Source organism: Hyperolius riggenbachi, chromosome 2 (assembly GCF_040937935.1).
Source record: "Hyperolius riggenbachi isolate aHypRig1 chromosome 2, aHypRig1.pri, whole genome shotgun sequence".
NCBI classification, from domain to species: Eukaryota; Metazoa; Chordata; class Amphibia; order Anura; family Hyperoliidae; genus Hyperolius; species Hyperolius riggenbachi.
The window spans coordinates 340,032,697-340,054,329 of NC_090647.1; the positions used below are offsets into that span (position 1 = coordinate 340,032,697).

Sequence of the window (21,633 nt, forward strand, 5' to 3'; positions counted from 1 at the left end):
AAGAAAATCCATTTTTCAGTCTTTTGTACTGATCCTTTCATTTAATATAATAATTCATGTTATAAAATAATGTTAAAAAGACAGTTTGTAACATCTGCAAATATAGTGGCTGCGGACACGCAGGGTATATCCGCAGCCGCCTTTGTTCCCTGTCCCCAGGCTTTATCCGTTCCGCTGGCGTCTAGCACGCCGGGAACGGTGCTGTCTCTTGCTCATAGGGTTGCTGTCTCGCGCGGGCGCGCACAGAGACAGGACCTTTATGCTGGAGGAAGGCACGTCAGCTGACCTGCCGGTCGGCTGACGTCAGAGGTGACTCATGCCGCTCGGATTGGCTGATTGGTGAGGGGCACGGCTGTGGGCTCTCCTCTGCTTCTTAAGCCTTCACTGATCATTCGCAACTCGTCTGCTGTTGTGAATACAGTCGTGTTAGCGCTCAGACCTTAGACTAGTATCCGGTGTGCTTTGATCTGGGAGGAAACCAGGGATTTCACACAAGACTAGGACTATTGTTATATTGTATTATTGATTACCTGTGTATGATTCTGGCTAGACCCTGACCTTGCTATTGCTTATCGATTCTGTACTTCCGCCTATCTGACCTTAGTTGCTGAACCTCTGCCTGATAACTCACAATTCTTCTGCCTCACGTTTCTGTACTGTATTCGCCTCTCAGTTGCCAAACCTTGGCTGTCTGACCTCTCGAATCACCACTGGGCCCTTGCCACTGGTGAGGTGCTCTTTTGACTAAATACCCACCAGCTCCTCTGGTGAGGTTTACTTTAAGTTATACAGCTCCTGTGAATGATAGTACTTTACCAGCTCCACTGGTGAGGTCTATTATTTATCTACTGTTGCACCAAACACTTTACACCTCTGTTTCTTAGCCTTCTATACTTGTATTATTGGTGATTCTGCAGATCACACAATAATCAGACGTCTGTGTGCTACACCAATCGTTACAGAACAGCAGACCAGAAAAAATTATGGATACACTGGCTAGTCATGTGGAAGTGTTGATTACGGCTGTTGATCGACTGTCTCTCACAGTTAGCACTCAACAGACTCAGATTTACCAACTATCTGAGGCCCTCCAAAACATTTCAACACATGCTACACCAGTGTCATCCCCTCTTGTTCTGGAACCCAGACTACCTCTTCCAGAAAAGTTTTCTGGGCATAGGGCCGATTTTCAGAACTTTAAAAATCGATGCCTTTCATATTTCAAATTATGTACTACAGCATCAGGGTCTGAAAGCCAGAGGGTCGTTTTAATATTTTAATAAAGACTTTATTATCAGGAGACTCGCAGTCATGGGCCTATTGTCTCCCAGATAACCATGAGGCCTTGGCTTCTGTGCAGGATTTCTTTAAGGCTATGGCAGTTATATACGATGATCCCGATTTAGCAATAACGTCAGAGAGGAAGCTTAAAGGGAAGGTCCAAGCAAAATAAAAAAATGAGTTTCACTTACCTGGGGCTTCTACCAGCCCCATGCAGCCATCCTGTGCCCTCGTAGTCACTCACTGCTGCTCCAGTCCCCCGCTGGCAGCTTTCTGACCTCGGAGGTCGGCGGGCCGCATTGCGTATGTTTTTACGCATTCCCACTAGTGCAGGAACATTAACACATACGTTTTTACGCATTACTGGTTCAATGCGTAAAAATTTACGCATTAAACCAGTAACGCGTAAAAACGTATGTGTTAATGTTCTTAACTAGCGGGAATGCGTAAAAACGTACGCAATGCGGCCCGCCAACCTCCGAGGTCGGAAAGCTGCCAGCGGGGGACTGGAGCAGCAGTGAGTGACTACGAGGGCACAGGATGGCTGCATGGGGCTGGTAGAAGCCCCAGGTAAGTGAAACTCATTTTTTTATTTTGCTTGAACCTTCCCTTTAAGACCCTCAGAAAAAGTCATAACACTGTACAGATGTATGCAGCAGAGTTTAGAAGGTGGGCAGTGATGACCAAATGGGGGCAGCATGCTTTACTTGATTGTTTTTTATTGGGATTGTCTGACGCTGTGGGCCGATTTGATGTTAGGTCACCCTGAACCTAGGTCCCTTGACGAGGTGATATCTTTGGCAATTAAGATCGACCGCCGAGTTCGACATCAGAGATGGACTCGGGCTAAGATCATTTGGAAAGCTGGGGTCGTTCCTTCGCTTTCTCAGGATGACTCGGGACAACCCGATTACTTCGAGTTTCCTGAGTCTGAGGGAGATGGGAGATCTTGTTCGAGATTCTGTTCCCCGACGCCTAAGACAGATCATATGGTTCAAGATTGTCTCAAGGAGACGGACACTTTATATCGCCCACTTGTGGTTGGTGGTACCACGGTTGGCGACACAGTTGTTCCGATAGGAGATAGTAGATTACTCCTTTCATGCACGATTATCTGGGGAGATCAAGTCCAGGAAACACAGGCATTCATAGACTCAGGTTCAGCAGCCAACTTTATGGATTATGATTTTGCAGTTCAGCTCGGCCTTCCTCTCCAGTCGTTGGGACATCAGTTCATTCTTACTGCAGTCGATAACTCACCACTACAGGGAAGACGATCCCCCTTGCAGACTCCTGTATTGTTATGTCAGATTGGGGTTCTCCATAGAGAACAAATACAGTTTCTTGTTCTCAAAATGGCATCCTCCTCGGTGATCCTTGGTATGCCCTGGCTTCAGAAGCATTCCCCTTGGATTGACTGGAGTTACAGACAATTACTAAGTTGGTCCTCTTTCTGTCAGCAACATTGTTTGGGGAAAATCACGGTATGCACCACGGAAGTCCAGGTGGAGGGTTTACCTAGTCAGTATTCTGATTTCGCATATGTATTCTGTCCCCGGGCTGCAGACAAGCTTCCACCCCATCGAAGCTTTGATTGCCCCATAAATTTAAGATCAGGTTGTATGCCCCCTAGAGGCCATCTGTATAATTTGTCTGGGCCCGAAAAGCTTGCTATGCAGGAATATATCACTGACAATTTGGCCGAAGGTTTCATCCGCCCTTCTAAATCCCCGGTCAGGGCAGGTTTCTTCTTTGTAAAAAAAAAGGACGGTGGCCTCAGGCCGTGTATCGATTACAGGGGTTTGAATAAGATTACAGTAAAAAATCGTTATCCTCTACCCCTGCTCGACGATTTATTCTCTCAGGTTACTGAGGCTGGTGTGTTTACCAAACTTTATCTCAGGGGGGCATACAACCTGATCTGTATAAGAGAGGGTGACGAGTTGAAGACGGCGTTTAACACGCCTGACGGGCACTACGAGTATCTGGTTATGCCCTTCGGGTTGAGCAACGCACCCGCCGTCTTCCAAGAGCTGATTAATGAGGTGTTCAGAGAGGTTTTGGGAAAATTCGTCCTCGTCTATTTGGATGATATCCTAATTTTTTCCCCTACTTTGGCCGAACACAGAAAACATGTTAGATATGTCTTGAGGAAGTTACGGCAGAACTCCTTGTACGCCAAGATAGAAAAATGCCTTTTTGAGGTTTCAGAGATTCCTTTTTTTGGGGTATGTAATCTCCACTGCAGGTTTATCCATGGACCCCAAGAAAGTATCTGCTGTACTGGGGTGGACTCAGCCTGTGGGGTTGAAGGCACTCCAGCGATTCCTTGGCTTCGCCAATTACTACAGGAAATTTATAAAAGGCTTTTCTTCTGTAGTCTCACCTCTTACGGAACTTACCAAGAGGGGGGCAGACACAACTGGTCGTCAGAGGCACAAGCCGCCTTTTCATCTCTCAAACAGTTATTTTGTGCTGCCCCCATCTTAAGACATGTGGATGTGTCCCTTCCCTTTATTGTTGAAGTGGATGCTTCAGAGATTGGAGTGGGGCCTGTGTTGTCCCAGCATTCTGGCCTGCAAGGCAGGTTGCATCCGTGCGCTTACTTTTCTAGGAAATTCTCCCCCGCTGAGAAAAATTATGACATTGGGAATCGCGAGCTATTAGCCATTAAGCTCGCATTTGAGGAATGGCGACATTGGCTGGAGGGGGCTGAGCACACTATCACAGTATATACGGACCATAAAAACTTAGAGTATATTGAAAGTGCCAAACGTCTTACCCCCAGACAGGCTCGATGGTCGTTATTTTTCACGCTTTTCAGGTTTATTATTACCTACAGACCATATAGCAAAAACGCGAAAGCAGACGCGTTGTCTAGATGCTTTGAGCCTGAGTCAGTGCAGCCTGCCACTCCAGTTGGCATTCTTCCCGAAAAAATTGTTCTTGCAGCTGTTGATTTTCCGGTTGAACAGACTTCGCTTATAAACTCTTCTCTATTAGACAACAAAAGACAGTCTGAGGAATAGGAATCCATTCCAGGGGATATAATTTGGGCTCTGCCAGCTAGATCAAGAGAGCTAAGATCTTCCTCTATCCTTTGTTTGGGTTGACTTGTTCAGGGACATCCCTCTCCCTCCCTGGGTTCGCTGGGGCAGATAAACTGGGGGAGAAGTCCCATAATTGGTGTCTTGACACTCAAGATGAATCGTGTCCGGAGTCCACGCCTAGAGGGGGGGGGGGGGTACTGTAACATCTGCAAATATAGCGGCTGCGGACACGCAGGGTATATCCGCAGCCGCCTTTGTTCCCTGTCCCCAGGCTTTATCCGTTCCGCCGGCGTCTGGCACGCCGGGAACGGTGCTGTCTCTTGCTCATAGGGTCGCTGTCTCGCGCGGACGCGCACGGAGACAGGACCTTTATGCTGGAGGAAAGCGCGTCAGCTGACCTGCCGGTCGGCTGACATCAGAGGTGACTCACGCCGCTCGGATTGGCTGATTGGTGAGGGGCACGGCTGTGGGCTCTCCTCTGCTTCTTAAGCCTTCACTGATCATTCGCAACTTGTCTGCTGTTGCGAATACACTCGTGTTAGCGCTCAGACCTTAGACTAGTATCCGGTGTGCTTTGATCTGGGAGGAAACCAGGGATTTCACACAAGACTAGGACTATTGTTATATTGTATTATTGATTACCTGTGTATGATTCTAGCTAGACTCTGACCTTGCTATTGCTTATCGATTCTGTACTTCCACCTATCTGACCTTAGTTGCTGAACCTCTGCCTGATAACTCACAATTCTTCTGCCTCACGTTTCTGTACTATATTCCATACGATCCGCACCATCCAAGATAAATACTTTATTAGCTCAGTTAAAACATCATAAACAGATTAAAATCCAAAAGTGGGTCTGTGCATTGTGATTGTTAGGTGATCGCAGCACATCCTCATTTTTCCATTGGTGCAGTAGGCTCTTACTACTTCACGTTTCTGTACTGTATTCGCCTCTCAGTTGCCAAACCTTGCCTGTCTGACCTCTCGACTCACCAGTGGGCCCTTGCCACTGGTGAGGTGCTCTTTTGACTAAATACCCACCAGCTCCTCTGGTGAGGTTTACTTTAAGTTATACAGCTCCTGTGAATGATAGTACTTTACTAGCTCCACTGGTGAGGTCTATTAATTATCTACCCTTGCACCAAACACTTTACACCTCTGTTTCTTAGCCTTCTATACTTGTATTATTGGTGATACTGCAGATCACCACATAATTGAGTATAGAGTCTGTATTATTGGTGATTCTGCAGATCACACAATAATCAAACGTCTGTGTGCTACACCAATCGTTACACAGTTACAGTCAAGATATACAAATAAATGAATTGGATTTAATATGAAATGGCAGGTAAATTTATTCTCTTTAGGCCTCATTTGCACTGAAGCTGGTGTGTGTCTTGGAGACACACGCCGGCACTCGCTGTGTTGCGATAATGCATCCGAATCCCTCTAGCTGTACCAAACACACAGCAGAGGCAGTCTATTGTTTTAAATTGGTTGCATTTCCCCCTCCAAATGCACCCCCTTTCAAAAAACAGGATATTGCTGCTAGTGGAAACAAGCCCTTAAACTTAAAGCTTGTTCCTTAAGGAAAATTCCCTTCCCACGCCTAACCCTACCCTTCTATGTTCATGCTTTCCTGACAACTAACCCACTCAACGTCAACCTCTTTGTCACATGTAAACTTAACCACTAACATTAACTCTTTCCTGCTAGAACCCCTTCCTTGGTGTCTATCCTTAACCCCCAAATCCTAGTGGATAAATATAACCTTCCTTACCCTAACACTAACATCTAACCCAAAATCAATAAACCTTATGGATATTCAGCTTTTATTGCCATCATCCTCAGTGATGGCAATACATTCAAGAATTTGCCATAAAGCAGTGACAAATCCAAGGCTTAAATCTTTTTAATTCATACTTCAACACTTCCACCCAACACACAACTCAAACTAACCACTACATCATCCATCCGAACATCAACAGAATTTACTGAAAAAAACCAACAACTGTTAATGCTAATGCACTCAAAGCCACACACTACAAAGCAGAAGTGGTGAATGTGGCTCATTGTATAACATTGCCAGAAGTGGTATGGATAAAGAATGACCCTGGGCAAAGTATGGTTTGCCTTCGGAGGTATTTGCGATAATTCAGTTTTAAAGGACCACTATCGTGAAAATCGTAAAATTTAAAATACTTGTAAACACATACAAATAAATAATAGAAGTACGTTTCTTACAGAGTAAAATAAGCCATTAATTAATTTTTGCTAATTACTAATACCTTCTGTAAGCGACAGCAACATAGGAGAAAAGTAATTTATTGCTCATTTTACTCTGGAAAAAAACACACTTCTTATTTATTATTTACTTATCATTATTTTTGTGTGTTAATAAGTATTTTACTTTTTTTTACGATTTTTACCATAGTGGTCCTATAAGTGAACACCTGTGGTTACCCACAATGCACCGCTAGTGAATATGCAAATGGTCTCTTTATGCCCCTGAAGCCAGGCTTGCATCCAGAACCGCTGGTGTATAGTCAGCCTATAGCTTATAAATTTTACAGAGACACATCAACCCAACATACATACAGCCTGTTTTGGACTTTTGGTCTTCATCAGTGCATGACAGGGATTGATATGGCAATTGTCCTGGGCAGAGTCACATTGTGCTTGTTAATGTAAAATTTTTGTCCTAGCAACTTGGTGCCTGACCAACTGTGACCAGCAGAATTCCAGCTGATATAGTGTTTGCTCAGAACTGACTAGTCCAGCAGTATAGTGATTTCAGATCTAGTATAGATACAGAAGATCAGTTTGTCCGTTACTTGTGCTGCCTTTTTTCAGGGTGATAAGAGGATAAGCACAGACAATTGCATTAGCCAAGAATTACACTACAGGAGACAGCAGAAAGCTGGAATACATCACAGGGTCACTGGATAGCTGGAATGTGCTGTGCTCTGCACTGCAGACTGCCTTAAACTACATTAATACATATAGCAGTACAGTATTGCACACAGTATAGTAGAGGATGCCCAAGGCTATTTGCCTGGAGGACCTATGCCCAGAAACTTTTCTGATCTGGCAATGTACAGAGAACCTACACAAATATGAATAAGGTAAAAGGAGGTTATGTTCACTGAAATGTGACAAGGGCCAGGTGTAACATTGCAGTTCTACAATGAGCTTTCACAGTTTGTTTTTTTGTCTCTACAAACCAAAGAGCCTACAGGAAACCCACAAAATATGAATAGAACATAAAAACTTTATGTAGATAGCATTCCTGACAGAATTCAATCACAGAGTTCTGCAGCTGTGAGACAAGAATATTAATTTTCTGCCCAAACATGGAAAACATACAGACTCCACGCTGAGAATGTATTATTCCAATTTTGCTTGTTCCCTCTTTAGTTAATATAACATAAGTTTCAGTATAATTTATTTAGAAAAGGTTTTAAGCAGCTGCCTAAGGGTGCCAACAATGATACAATCTTTTTTGTCCAAACTTACCAACTCTATGTAGTAGAAAGGTAAACTGAGTGAATATACTTTGAATGTATATTTTAGGTAGTCCCTCATATCACATAAAATTGGTAAGGTTGGGGAACAAGATTGTATAACTGATGGGCACCTAAAGGTATTCTGCATGCATAATGGCAACTCCAAGGACAATGACAAGAGGTCAGGATCGGTGAGGTTCAAAATCAGAAGTTGAGAAGAAGAAAGTGAAAGACACACTCAAATTACAGGAGTGTAAATAGGAATTAAAGTTTACCTTCATCGCAAGACTGATGGTGTTCAGCGTAATGAGAAAAAACATCAAGTACTCAAAATATGAAGAGGTCACCAGATACCATATCTGATACTGGTATTTATTTTTTGGGATGTACCGCCGCAGGGGACGGGCTTTCAGAGCGTATTGTACGCATTGTCTCTGTTGGAGAAAACAAAGTAAAACAACATAACCAAAGTGCTGGTATGTAACACAGTTTCTCCTGTGAACATTATTCATAATACAAAATATTATTGAGACATAAGGCTGCTTATTCTACCTGATTCTTGTCTAACTCGCAGTTCTTATACTCCTGCTCTCCTTGTTCCTGGAAGGTGACAATGACAAAGCCGACAAAGATATTCATCATGAAGAAGGCAATGAGGATGATGTAGACAATGAAGAAGATTGCAATTTCTACACGGTAATTATAGGTGGGTCCCATATCCTCTGAGTGTGAGTCTATAGCTCTGTACAGCAACCTATTTATATACAAAGTGTTACATGTCAATATTACAAAAACAATAATACACAATTTAAATGTTTACTTTTTTTGTTACATCTGATTACCTACCCACATAATGGAAAACAAAACAGTATTTACGATTATTCAGATTGGAGTGAGCATATGTCTCCCACGATGCATCGCTGCTGAATATGCAAATCATCCTTTGTTGTCCCTGTAAGCTAAACACACCTCAAGCTGACACATCATTGCATTCCAGCAGTTCTGGAGGTGTGTTTATCTTACAGGAACAACAAAGGATGATTTGCATATTCAGCAGTGATGCATCGTGAGGGACATCGTATGCTCACTCCAATCTAAATATTCACAAATACCATTTGTTTTAAGAAGGCAAACTTTTGTTTTTGTTTTAGTAAGAGGGCTTTTTGGTCCTTTGTAGCCCCTTACACACTCCTAGGAGTTCTGGTTCACCATGAGCTTGCTGTGTACTCTGTAACTCTGGGTGTTTCAAGTCCTACCCCATAGAGCCACATTAATCCATTCCATGCACTGATGAGGATCAACCAATCCGAAACAGTTTGTATGCATACATGTTGGATTAGTGTGGCTTTGTACAATTAATATACTAACACATCATTGCATTCCAGTGGTTCTGGAGGTGTGGTTATTTTAGAGGGACAACAAAGGATGATTTTCATATTCAGCAGTGATGCATTGTGGGAGACATGATATACTAACTCCAATCTGAATAATCGCAAATACCTTCTGTTTTAAGAAGGCACATTTTGTTTTCCATATGAAAGGGCGTTTTGGTCTACCCACATATGAAATGGCTTTAAAGGACTTACGAGGCCAAAATCGTTACAAAAGTGAAGTACCTGCAAGATTTTTCAATGCATGGAGGACGCCGTCCGCGCCTTCCGTGCAGTTCCGCCGGGTCCCCTTCCTGAAAGCGCCCCCGGTGCCGATCGCGACCCCACAGGTCGGACTCTCATGCCACTCCTAAGATGGCCGCTGGAGTTGGCCACGGCTGCGCAGTCCGCATTGCCGCGAGTGCGGCTGCGCAGCTCTAGGGCCAACCCTCCGAACCACGCACTGTAGTGTGGATCGGAGGGGTTGGCCCTAGAGCTGCACAGCCGCACTTGCGGCCGCGGCCAGCTCCGGTGGCTATCTTAGGAGCGGCATGAGAGCCCGACCTGGCTGTGGGGTTGCGATCGCCACCGGGGGTGCTTTCAGGAAGAGGACCCCGCGGAACTGCACAGAGGGCGCGTACGGCGTCCTCCGTGCATTTAAACATCTTGCAGGTACTTCACTTTTTTAATGATTTTGGCCTCGTAAGTCCTTTAAGGCTCTATCTGGGCTATATGCCACCAGTTCTGGGTGTTTGGGTTATGCACCAGCAGATCTGGGTATGTGGTATACACATCAGCAGTTCTGCATGTGTGGGAAATACTGCACACAAAGAGAGAGAGAGAGAGAGAGAGAGAGAGAGAGAGAGAGACTGGTACTCAAGAATGGCTTCTTTGTCTGACTGATGAGAGGTTAAATACAATGGTGTGCCGAGACCTATAAGTCCCATTGTTCCATTGTTTTCAGGGATGAAACGCGTCGGTGGGCGGAGCTCCGTCTGGCTGAGTGATCGCGTGTCTAGTGACGTCCCCTCCGTCGGCTGCATCAACCCCGTACACAGTACCAGCGCGTCTGGCGTGGTTAGCGTGTTGGGAACAACACGAGGTGGAATCATCTATACCGGCAACCTGAAGGGACACCGGAAGCACCATACGCATGGCTTCAAGATGATTACATCACCCTTGAGAAGTGAGCGGCACTGATTGTACATAGAAGGGACTTCTCCATGGGTGAGACCATCCACATTTGCTTAAATGCACTATGCTTAAGGCCATGATGTGACAAGATATTTGGAAGCCTTTGGTTGTCATAACTGGAACTTGTCAATTGCAAGTGGATTTCTCTATCCTTAAGAACGAGTAAAGGGAGAGAGAGGGCCCCCGATATACAATTGAGATATTGTGGCAGATTGGAAGGCGTATGTATGCGCGGGCGATTGTGTGGATATATATAGTCTTATAGGCTTAGGCCAATTATTGATATACCACTAAGTTTGCAGGCTTTGTACCACTCATGCATGACTCATGCTCCGCACTGTTCTCTGGTTTTAATATGCGGAGGGTTCTTTGGTTATTTGAGGGCTATATCTAGGGGATTGTGCTTTGTATTGAATTATATATTGTATATTGTAATAAACTGATTTTGCATATTGGTATTATTATGGTGGCCTCATGACCTTTGTTGCTATAATTATGTATCCATACACCAGCAGGTAGGAGTTTATGGGTTATACACCAGCAGTTCTGGGTAACTGAGCTATACACCAGCAGTTCTGGGTATCTAGGCTATACATCAGCAGCTCCGGGTATCAGGGCTATACACCAGCCATGCTGAGTATCTGGGCTATACACCATCTTTTCTGGGTATCTGAGCTATACACCAGCAGTTCGGGGTATCTGGGCTATACACCAGCCATGCTGGGTATCTGAGCTATACACCAGCAGTTCTGGGTATTTGAAATTGGCTCCTGACCGGCTCACAGAGCTCTGACATCATAGCGACAGCAAAGCTAGTGAGCTTCATCGATGGGAGAGCAGCAAGATCGGTGGTAGTGGCAGGTCCATGTGGTGTGACGTCGGTAGGCCCCTTTTTTTGTACCAGTGGTCTCTGGTCCTTAAGGGGCCAGAGACTGTTGGTACTGAAGTGGTTAAAGGAGCATTATAATTTTACAACCATGTGTACACATGCATATAATATAAGAGGTATGCTAGTGTCAGGGTAAAATGCATTGTAAATTAATTTTTATTTTGTAGCTGTCGCAGTAGGTCATATAAATTCAACAGATCTGGACCTCTTACCATCAGATTTTGGACTAGCCTATCTTCTCATGGGGTTTCTCAAGGTTTTCTTTTTTCTTTCAAAAGCATTTCCTGAACAGCAGTGGCACAGTTCAGCTGCCAGATTAGTGGAACATGAGTAGGCAGACCAGCATCTTTGCATTAGTCCTTGTAAGAAAATCCTTTAGAAAGAAAAAAAGGAAACCTTGAGAATCCCCATGAGGAGCTGGTCTAGTCTAAACCCTGAATGGCAAAGGTTCAGACTTCAGAGCAGTCAGATGAAAAATACCAAGTGACAGCGACATAGAACAAAAGTAATTTACAGTGCATTATACTATGAGGCAAAAGAAAATTCTTTATGTATGCGTACATGTGTATTTTATATTTTGCTATTTTTCATCCTTTTCATGCTCGCTTTAAAAGAAAATGCTGTGCATTTATATTCTGTAAATTGAGTTCATCTATGCATTTACATCTGTCTCGTAACACAAGTCGACTGCAACATGATTTGTTGTGGAATAGCCATGTATTACTTTACTGAGGAATTATTTTGTGGTAATACAATAAGCATTATGAAACCTAACTCTTTTCATGTTAGGGAAAAGACTTTACACTCTTATCAGAAGAAAACATTTATCACTCAAGGGGCTTGATTCACAAAGCGGTGCTAACCTACTTAGCACGTCTAAAGTCTTTAGACGCGCTAACCAGGGTGCTAAGTAGGTTAGCACCGGATTTCTCAATCAGATCGCGCGCTAAGTCCCATAGGCTTAAGTTTTTACGCGCGCTAAGTCCCATAGGCTTTAATGGGCACTTCGCGCGGAGCGCCCTGCGCTCTGTGCAGTACGCGCGTAAAGTTTTACGCGCATAAAGTTTTGCGCGCGTAAAGTTTTATGCGCAAAAAGCTTGTTTAGACGTGCTAAGGGGGTTTTCACAGGCGTGCTAAGAGTTAGCACCGCTTTGTGAATCAAGCCCAAGGTGGCCATACATCTAGCGATTCTGTGGCTCAATCAGTTTCCATAATTTTATTGAATCAGATGAAAATTGGTGCCGCAACAAGCATGAATAATTTAAGTTTCAACCGTTTTATCGATGTATCAACTGAGCAGCATGGAGAATCTTGGCGTGGTTGTTCAGGTGTGCGGCAGTAAGCTGGAAAATCTCGGTGTGATCGTTCAGGTGTGCAGTAACACTCACTAGCAAGCTGGAAAATCTCAGCGGCGAAATCAGGACAAGCTATGAACGCAACGGAACGCCCAGCTGCTGTCCCCCAATAATGTGCGCTCCGGTGGACATGCATTAAAATCTCCCACGTTGATGCCTCATATTGCACTGGCGCGTGTGTGATGTCACATATGCACCACGTGCAATGCACGGCAGCCACGGGGAAGCAAATGGGGAACAAGGAGCAGCTGGTCACTAGCGGCAGCTGGAACAGGTGAGATTTTAGTGCATGGGCAGTGGGGGGCACTTTAACCTTGGGAGGGGGCATCGATGGAGGCGACAAGGCGGTGTATGCGGCGTCATGAGGCCAATTCCCTAGAGATTTTATGGAATCGGCCTGCGATGTATGCGCAGCCAACAGATCAGAGAGAGATCTGTCTCTTGGTCAATCAGCCCAGATATCGCTAAATGTATAGACACCTTGAATACAAATGCATTTTTACATTCAATCAAAACCATTCAAGAAGCCACTTATTTAGTAATAAAACTTTTTGTAAGCATACAAAGATAAGACTTCTAGTTGACGTGACCCTGTTTTTCTTTCTGATATGACTGGTAGATCATATATGTAAATCTCTACAGACAGCATGTTTATACTTACTTTGGCCAGCCCTCAAAAGTTGATATGGTGAAAAGAGACATCATGCCAGAAAGGACATTGTCAAAGTGGAAGTCACTATGGAACCAAAGTCTTGGCACAGCCTCCAGTTGGGTGGGATCTCCATTCTTCTCTACAAAGTAATATCCCCTGGGAAGCAAAATAACACATTACAGATAGATGGAGGACTGTGGTGTAGGTGCAGCGACATACGGGACTGTACACAGAGACTAGGGGCCTGATGCAATAACAAATTGCTAGCATTAAAGGAGCAGTGTCATGAAAATCAGCAGGAAAATAAAAATGAGCAGGACCCATTATGTACACTAAGAGAATCCTAAATCACTGCACTAAATTGCTCATCTCAATTATAAAGTTCCCACAGAGGAAGTGCTGACATAAGAGGTACATTACCAGCTACTTTTTCTTTTCTTGTATGAAACACTGGTAAGCAATGGCTGCTAATATACATATCACTGAGTTCCGGATGTAGCCTTTCTTGCACCAAAGTGAGTGCAACTTTCATTATGTGCAGTCCTCCAAGTTGTTTTGACCTCTTATCCTTACACAGGCTGGCTACTATCAGCTCTGTTTCTAGGGGCGCACGAGGCGTGCCGCTGCCCTGAGCGCTGAGGGAGGGAGGGTGCCGTGATGGAGGGGGAGCTGTGGCCACACTGAGTGAGACTCAGCCGCTGGAGGGGAGCCCGACTTCTCCCCCTTTTCCTCTCCCCGGGGCTCCCCTCCATGCTCCCCCTCCTATGCAGAGATAGTGCAAGGAAGCCTGTAATAATAACTCACCTCCCTGCTTGTTCCAATCGCCGCCTCTCACTTGCCGCTGGTCTCCGTCTCCATAGACGCTGATATACATTATACTTCCTGTTAAACGCATGAATCGAGTGTTTTTACTTTTGGAATTGCATGAGGCCCCATGACTTTTGCACATACCTGCATTCTTCTGCTGTGATCTTGGTGGGATCAGTGCAGCTGTAGAATTTACCCTGAAAATAATAAAAAGACAATATATCAACCTGCTCCATCTTCACTTTGAATACTCCTGCATGAGATTTACTGGTAGTTTTTATTTCAACTTTTTCATGTAAAATGTATAGAAATATAACAAATATAACACCAAACAGTTAAGGCATTATTTCCACCCGAATTTAATTTGGATAATGTTTACACTTATACCTGGCCATTTTTCCACAGCAACATAAACACATATGCTCCACAGTGCCTGGACATAGTGCTGCACACAGTGTGTGCATAGAAAAACATGCCCACAAAAACATGATTACAAATGTATTTTCAAGTGTCAATGCACCCCTAATCCACCAAACATTTTCCTAGCTGTAAAGACAATATCAGATGTTGTAATCCTTTAGCTTAACAAGCAGGTGAAACATTGAAATCTGCTCTAAAAGTACTTGGGAAGGGGAACTATCCAATCCAATTTCAGCTGAGGATGCTAGTTGCCAAACTATGTTTGGGCTGGGTAAAGGACAGCATATGGCTGTATACAGACAGCCTTCCACAGGCCATGTTTGAAAAGGAAGACCACATGTGTATGTAAAGAGAGCAGCCAAGTGTCACGTTTTCGCCGTGACCCTAACGATTTGCAGTCTCTATCACGGCATCACGGGACACTGGTCAAATGTCCCGACCTCTTCACAAAGCAAGAGAGTTTGCAGTTAACTGTTTCACTGCCCAGAGTCTTTGCAGAGAACATTAAAATACATGCATCACATCACACTCTGCAGCTTTGCCTTACGCTGAACTTCATCAGCAGCACAACAACATAAAACTCCAGGCTCAGCAAGGAATGTCTTTGAAGTTGGGAGAGAGTGAGACAGGGATTTCTACTCTGGCTACCTGATTACAGAGCATCTGAATAGTGAGGTGGATATCTAACCTTTCAATATACTTGTGAAGTGATAGAAATCCTGTATGTATAAATCATATTGGTTGCATTCCTCTGTGCTATTGCTCTTATTAATAACCCATATTGTGGCACAAGATCCTTAATTAGGGATAGTTGTGTGATTTTATGCATTTTCAGTCCTGAGACTAGAGCTATGCACTGGTAGGCAGTGTGTTAACATTTCTTATATATGACGTTTTTTGCCAGAAATAAAAAATTTAATATTTTGCACATTTCCATCTTTATTTTCTTATTTAATATATTCATAACGCTTCATGTAGAGCTGTTTACTCTAATATCCTTTAATACATGTGTGTGCTGCGATTATTCTTTAAATAACTTGCCTATCATCGCTCCATGTGCCAATCTCTGCATAGGATGGAGGGGGAAACTGTATAGGGCGGGGCGTGGTTTTGAAAAATTGGGGAGGGGTTAAAGGTGTGGCGGGGGGGGGGGTGTCTTAGTGTCCCTTTTTCCTGGCTCCAAAAGTTGGGAGGTATGAGAGAGGTGCCATCTCCTGGTGCTTACTGTCAAACTGGTGAAGAGGTAGAGGTGTTAGATAATCAGTTGGTTGCCTGACATGGGGTGAAGGTGATTCAGCAGGGGAAGGAGAAGGAGGAAGTTGCAAATCAGCAGCAAAATCTTATGAGAGAGGGTAGTGGGCTAAAACAATAGGGTGACAATGCAGCATTTATCACTTTGCAGCTGCATCAGGCTGTCTTCATCTGTCAGTAGAGGTTTACTGAAACAAAAGTTTGCTTTTTGGTATGTTCACCATATCTTTGCTGTAAAAGCTTCCTTTTCTACTTCTTCTTCAGCTTCTGACAAAATTAACCTCATCCACAACTTCTGTGAAATGTTGGATCACTGTTAATTGCCCTTTACGAATGTGCATTGAATGTAAAGGCATGGATTTGGGGCATGAGTGCTATACAGACACACTTGGCTATATCAGAGCAGCCTGTACTAAGGGGAGGAAGGAAGTGCATAAATGAGCAGTTTACAGAGGGCCGGGTAAGCAAAAACACAATGGGGCATATTCACTAAATAGCGGTAGCATTACCATGTGCAGGCATCAGAGACAGATTCAAGTGGAATGGGGCCCTAGGCAAGATAACAACTTTGTCCTGATTGGCCACCTGGCATTTTTTGGTTTAAATTGTTCTGCCTCACAATGTACAGAAATCACTGTGCTCTTCCTGTACAGCCTGCTTTCATTTATTTCCTTACTTTTTACCTTGAATAACTGTACGCCAATGCAGGAAAACATAAACTGAAGAAGTGTTGTGACCAGGACAATATTCCCGATGGTTTTAATGGCAACAAACAAACACTGGACCACATGCTGTTGAAAGAAAAGAAAAATAAATACAAGAAGATATAAAAAGCTGGACTAGAAAACTTCAGACTATGACTACAGCTGCTGTTAAAGCAAATCTGCACTAAGAGTAATGTGGAAGCTGTTATTTCATTGCCTTAGGGCTGGCTCACATGGATGCTCGGTGGAATCGTCGTTAAACGCTTCCATTCAAGTGAATGGGAGCGTTTGTATTGGGCGGTGTGTATCGTTTACAGGCGTTTGCATAAACGCAGCATTCTGATCCCATTTCCCTGGCGGCCCTGGATGCTGCATGCAGTGTCCAGGGTTGATTACCGCTGTGTCTTGCGGGGACAAAAAACGCTGAGACGCGACTGAATGGGACACTGCTGGAAGCCAGGCGGAGGCCCGTGTGAACCGACCCTTAAAACTAAATTCCTCTTGCCTGGCTGTCATGCTATTCCTTGGCTTCAGTAGTCTGAATCATAGTCATATGCGACCAGTAGACTCTGTGTCAGGGAGTCAGAAGGTATCAGAGACAAAGGATCAGCATAACATCCAGGCACTTGGTAATTTATTTTCCATCATGTTGAATTCACTTTAAGCCCAACTAAAATTAAAGCTGAAGTTGGTAAATGCTAAAAGCACCCATATTGTGTAGTGTAAGCTATAGTAATGTAGAGTAACTGTAGTAACCAGAAGTCTCAACCATCCAGCACAAATCGCTGGCAGTACTCACAGTGGGGAAGGCCAACTTCTTAGGCTGTTTTGGAGCTCTGCTGTGCTTAAAGACTGGGGTACACAGGTCCACTAAGGTTAACATCCATACAATTACTGTATTTTAACATTTAATACAGAGCGCATGGTATGTGCAGTACAGTACATAGATCGGGTTATAGTACTGTATTAGTTACACCTATTTTCAGCAGTCTCAAGCATCAAGAAAGCCTACTTATGTGGCATCAGCCAATCCCCATTGGTGCTGGAAAAAACGATACTATATTGTATTACTTTTATTTGTACTAAATATATGTTATAACTGTGCTTGCCTGCAGCTCTTCTCCTTTTCAAACAGTCCCAGTTCCAGTCCCCTCCACTTTGCATCTTTACCATGTATGTTTTCACTTATCAACCTAATTGCTTTTATTTGTTTTTTAGGAGCATTAATTGACTTTAAAGTAGTAGAGATGTGCCGAACCTCCGATTTTAGGTTCGCGAACCGAGTTCGCGAACTTCCTCGGAAGGTTCGGTTCGCGTTAAAGTTCGCGAACCGCAATAGACTTCAATGGGGATGCGAACTTTGAAAAAAAAATAATTATGCTGGCCACAAAAGTGATGGAAAAGATGTTTCAAGGGGTCTAACACCTGGAGGGGGGCATGGCGGAGTGGGATACACGCCAAAAGTCCCCAGGAAAAATCTGGATTTGACGCAAAGCAGCGTTTTAAGGGCAGAAATCATATTGAATGCTAAATGACAGGCCTAAAGTGCTTTAAAACATCTTGCATGTGTATACATCAAACAGGGAGTGTAAGTAAGGTACTGCTTCACACTGACACACCAAACTGTTCACTGAACAGAACAGGTATGCAGTGGCGGGTTCACTGAACAGAACAGGTATACAGTGGCGGGTCCTCTGAACAGAACAGGTATGCAGTGGCGGGTTCACTGAACAGAACAGGTATGCAGTGGCGGGTTCACTAAACAGGTATACAGTGGCGGGTCCACTGAACAGAACAGGTATGCAGTGGCGGGTCCACTGAACAGAACAGGTATGCAGTGGTGGGTTCACAGAACAGGTATGCAGTGGTGAGTTCACAGAACAGGTATGCAGTGGCAGGATCACTGAACAGGTATGCAGTGGTGGGTGGGTTCACAGAACAGGTATGCAGTGGCAGGATCACTGAACAGGTATGCAGCCAGGAAAAGCTAAGCCTAACTAATCTTTCCCTATGAGAGACAGACAGCAGCTCGCCCTACTCTCTCTAATGCAGGCACAAGAGTGGCCGTAATGGCCGCCGCTGCCTGCCTTATATAAGGGGGGTGGGGCTCCAGGGGCTAGTGTAGCCTAATTGGCTACACTGGGCCTGCTGACTGTGATGTAGAGGGTCAAAGTTGACCCTCATAGTGCATTGTGGGGCGAACCGAACTTCCGGAAACGTTCGCCTGCGGAGTTCGCCGGGAACCGTTCGCCGGCGAACCGTTCGGCCCATCTCTACTAAGTAGTGGTAGAAAAGAGTTACTGCTCAGCTGTAATTTGCAAGTACATCAAGGCTGCTTTTCACAGAAAATATTAACACAGTGAGTACAGTGAGAGTAGACTTGTTTGGTTATAGATTTTGTATGATCCTGTGTGCAAGATATATAATGATCACTCATCAACAAACCTGGATATGTGTTACCTACCTTAAGGCCTTTTGCTCGATTAATGGCTCTAAGGGGACGCAGCACTCTCAAAACCCTAAGAATTTTCACTACCGAGATAGCACTGGATCTGTTAGAAAAATCAGGTAGGTCAAAAAGCAAGCATAAAAAACATTAAAGCTGTTTTAAACAATAACATACAGTCCCTCACTGCTGACTGAAGATTAAACAGTAACATTTGCAATTTATAAAATAATTTTAGTTCTTTGCTCTTAAACCACTTTATTCCTCACTGCAGTATATCTACGTCCTCTGTGACTTCATCTAAGCCACGAGTCAGTAGATATACATCTTGTAGCAGAAGCAGTGCTGTGCAGGATTGGGCTTGCTCCTGTGCACAATTCTGGCACTATCTGATGCAGAACTAATTGGTGAAAGGGAATATATGTTTCCTGAGCTAATAAGATTGATTTTTACAATTAAAAATACTTATTTTTTTCAGTTCATAGTGAAAAATACACTCTGCAGCATTATTTCAGAATCAAATATCTTCACCATAAATTGTGATAGAAACATAATCTAAGTTTTTTGTGATAAGCAGTAAGAATAGCCAAACAAAGTTTGTGTTTTTATCTACAGTAGCAATTTTTATTTTTTAAACTGCAATTAGTAATACTGAGAAATAATGTTTTTTCTATTTTTTAACTTATGTTTCCATTAAAAATCATAGAAAACAAAATTGTTCAAGGGAAAATATTTCCCTTGTGTCATAAGTAGGGATAAAGTTATTTCTGATTAAATAAGGACATAGCTAAACTGTCAAAACTGCTCTGGTCCATAAGTGGGAAAAAAAAAGGTCTGGATGCAAAGTGGTTAATATGACATTACTGCCTGGCACATCATACAATTAAAATCTCCCAACTCCCCATTAACTTTACAGTTATCTAATCTGCCTTTGGCCTAAAGTAATGTCATACATGTGAGGAGCGTGCAGCTGAGCGTAATGTCAGGCAGTTGAGCATACTATGGTAGGGATTAGATTGTGAGCTCTTCTGAGGGACAGTTAGTGACAAGCCAATATGTATACTGTGTACTGCTAAATAATAATAATAATAACTCCACTGCCAACACTCTGTAGTAAATTCCAGATAGAGGGAGAAGGGCCAGGGGTCTATTAGTTATCTGAAAATCAAACACCACTGCTACTGCGCAACTGACCGCCCTCTTTCTAGCGTGATCATTCCAGTCTGCACAACAGATAGTTTAGATTGATTCTGAAAATTGTAGTTTTGTATATTCCCCAAATCTTTGTTGTCATTTTTTTGACTTAGGTCATGGGAATTAAGATGGCAAATACGCATGTGAAAGATTGATTTAGATATTTACCGTACATATCCATATACAATATTCACACCTTCAAACCAGAGGGAAGGTGAAGTTCTGCCTGTCACAGCTGGGAGGACACCACAAGCCTGAGTCACACTTAGAAAAGTATTTTTTAAGCAATCTTAAAAAAAACTTGTTATAAATGAAGTAAAAGGGTATAAACAAGTAATGGAAATAGTGAGTGTCACTTATTCATCACATCATGGAGTTCTTTATGTAATTACAGGGGTGTAACTATAGGGGAGCAGCCCCTGTTACTGCGGGGGGGGGGATCCCTACTACAGCTAGAGCTGTGGGAGATCCCTACTACTAACCTTCCCTACCTCCGATGCCAGTGAGCATCCACCAGCACAGATGTTTTTGTCTTCACACTTGCTATGGGTGTAAAGATCATGATGGTCATGCTTATTTTATGACCCTTGCAAGAAGGTCTCCAAGGGAAGGCAAGGAGTGTGAACAGTGGGGGTCAATCAAAGTTTTGCTTGGGGGCGCCATGAAATGTAGTTACACCACTGTATTATGATCTAGCACACAGACTGCATATAATATAACACAAGGCACGCAAAACATCACTGTGTACTTAATAGCATAGAGATCAGTAAATAAAAATTAATAAAAATTAACCATGCATTCATGTGACAACATTTAGTCCTCACTGGATGCCAAATGAGATGAGAGAGACTCCAACCACCAAGAGATCCAGGATGTTAAAAGAATTCCTACAGAAGGAACCTTTGTGGAGAAAGGCACCATATGTGGTCATCTAGAAGTGAAAAAAAGGAACAATGTAAAACTATAAAAAAAAAAAAAAAAAAAGGGGAGGGGGGGGGGTTGTTTTTGCTTTTATGGTGTTTACCTTAAGAACAATTTCAGTTGTAAAAACTCCAGTGAAAACGATGTCAAAATAAGAGAGGATCTAAAAAAAGAAAAGGGATATTAATGCACTGGTATCTATCACATTGCCTACCATAGTCTAAGTGTAACTTGTACATATCAGTTTTCATAAGGAGCTTCTAAACTTACAGCAGGGGAATTATTCACTAAGTCCCTGAGTTTGACTGACAGGAAGGATGTTTCTTGTAGTTACTGAAAATGGGCCGGGTGACCCAGTGCAGGGAATACGTGTGGATATGTGAGCATACCCAGCACAAGCCTTTCTGCATGTACAGTCCTGCAGCTGCAGCCACTATCATTGTCATACATCACATTTACATCAAATGAGAATAGCACAGGTCTCCACAATCACAAAGGAGGTTATGAGTAACACCAAATCACCAAGTGGTGTCCAAAGATGTTTCAAACTGTGTCCATCATCATCAGTATGGGAAATGATGCTTACCAAATC

The 21,633-nt window shown here is 43.4% G+C and overlaps 1 protein-coding gene across 2 annotated transcripts in view; it reads right to left on the reverse strand.

Annotated features, from left to right (window-relative positions):
- The window catches only part of CACNA1S (calcium voltage-gated channel subunit alpha1 S), a 211,924-nt gene that overhangs the window by 67,522 nt on the left and 122,769 nt on the right, over window positions 1–21,633 (reverse strand). For both annotated transcript variants that reach the window (XM_068269453.1, XM_068269454.1), the window contains 8 exons: window positions 21,145–21,204; window positions 20,945–21,051; window positions 18,945–19,032; window positions 16,460–16,567; window positions 14,250–14,302; window positions 13,308–13,454; window positions 8,391–8,592; window positions 8,114–8,272 (listed from right to left, as the gene is read on the reverse strand). In XM_068269453.1, the coding sequence (XP_068125554.1) occupies window positions 8,114–8,272; window positions 8,391–8,592; window positions 13,308–13,454; window positions 14,250–14,302; window positions 16,460–16,567; window positions 18,945–19,032; window positions 20,945–21,051; window positions 21,145–21,204 (924 nt within the window). The remainder of the gene's footprint in view (window positions 1–8,113; window positions 8,273–8,390; window positions 8,593–13,307; window positions 13,455–14,249; window positions 14,303–16,459; window positions 16,568–18,944; window positions 19,033–20,944; window positions 21,052–21,144; window positions 21,205–21,633) is intronic.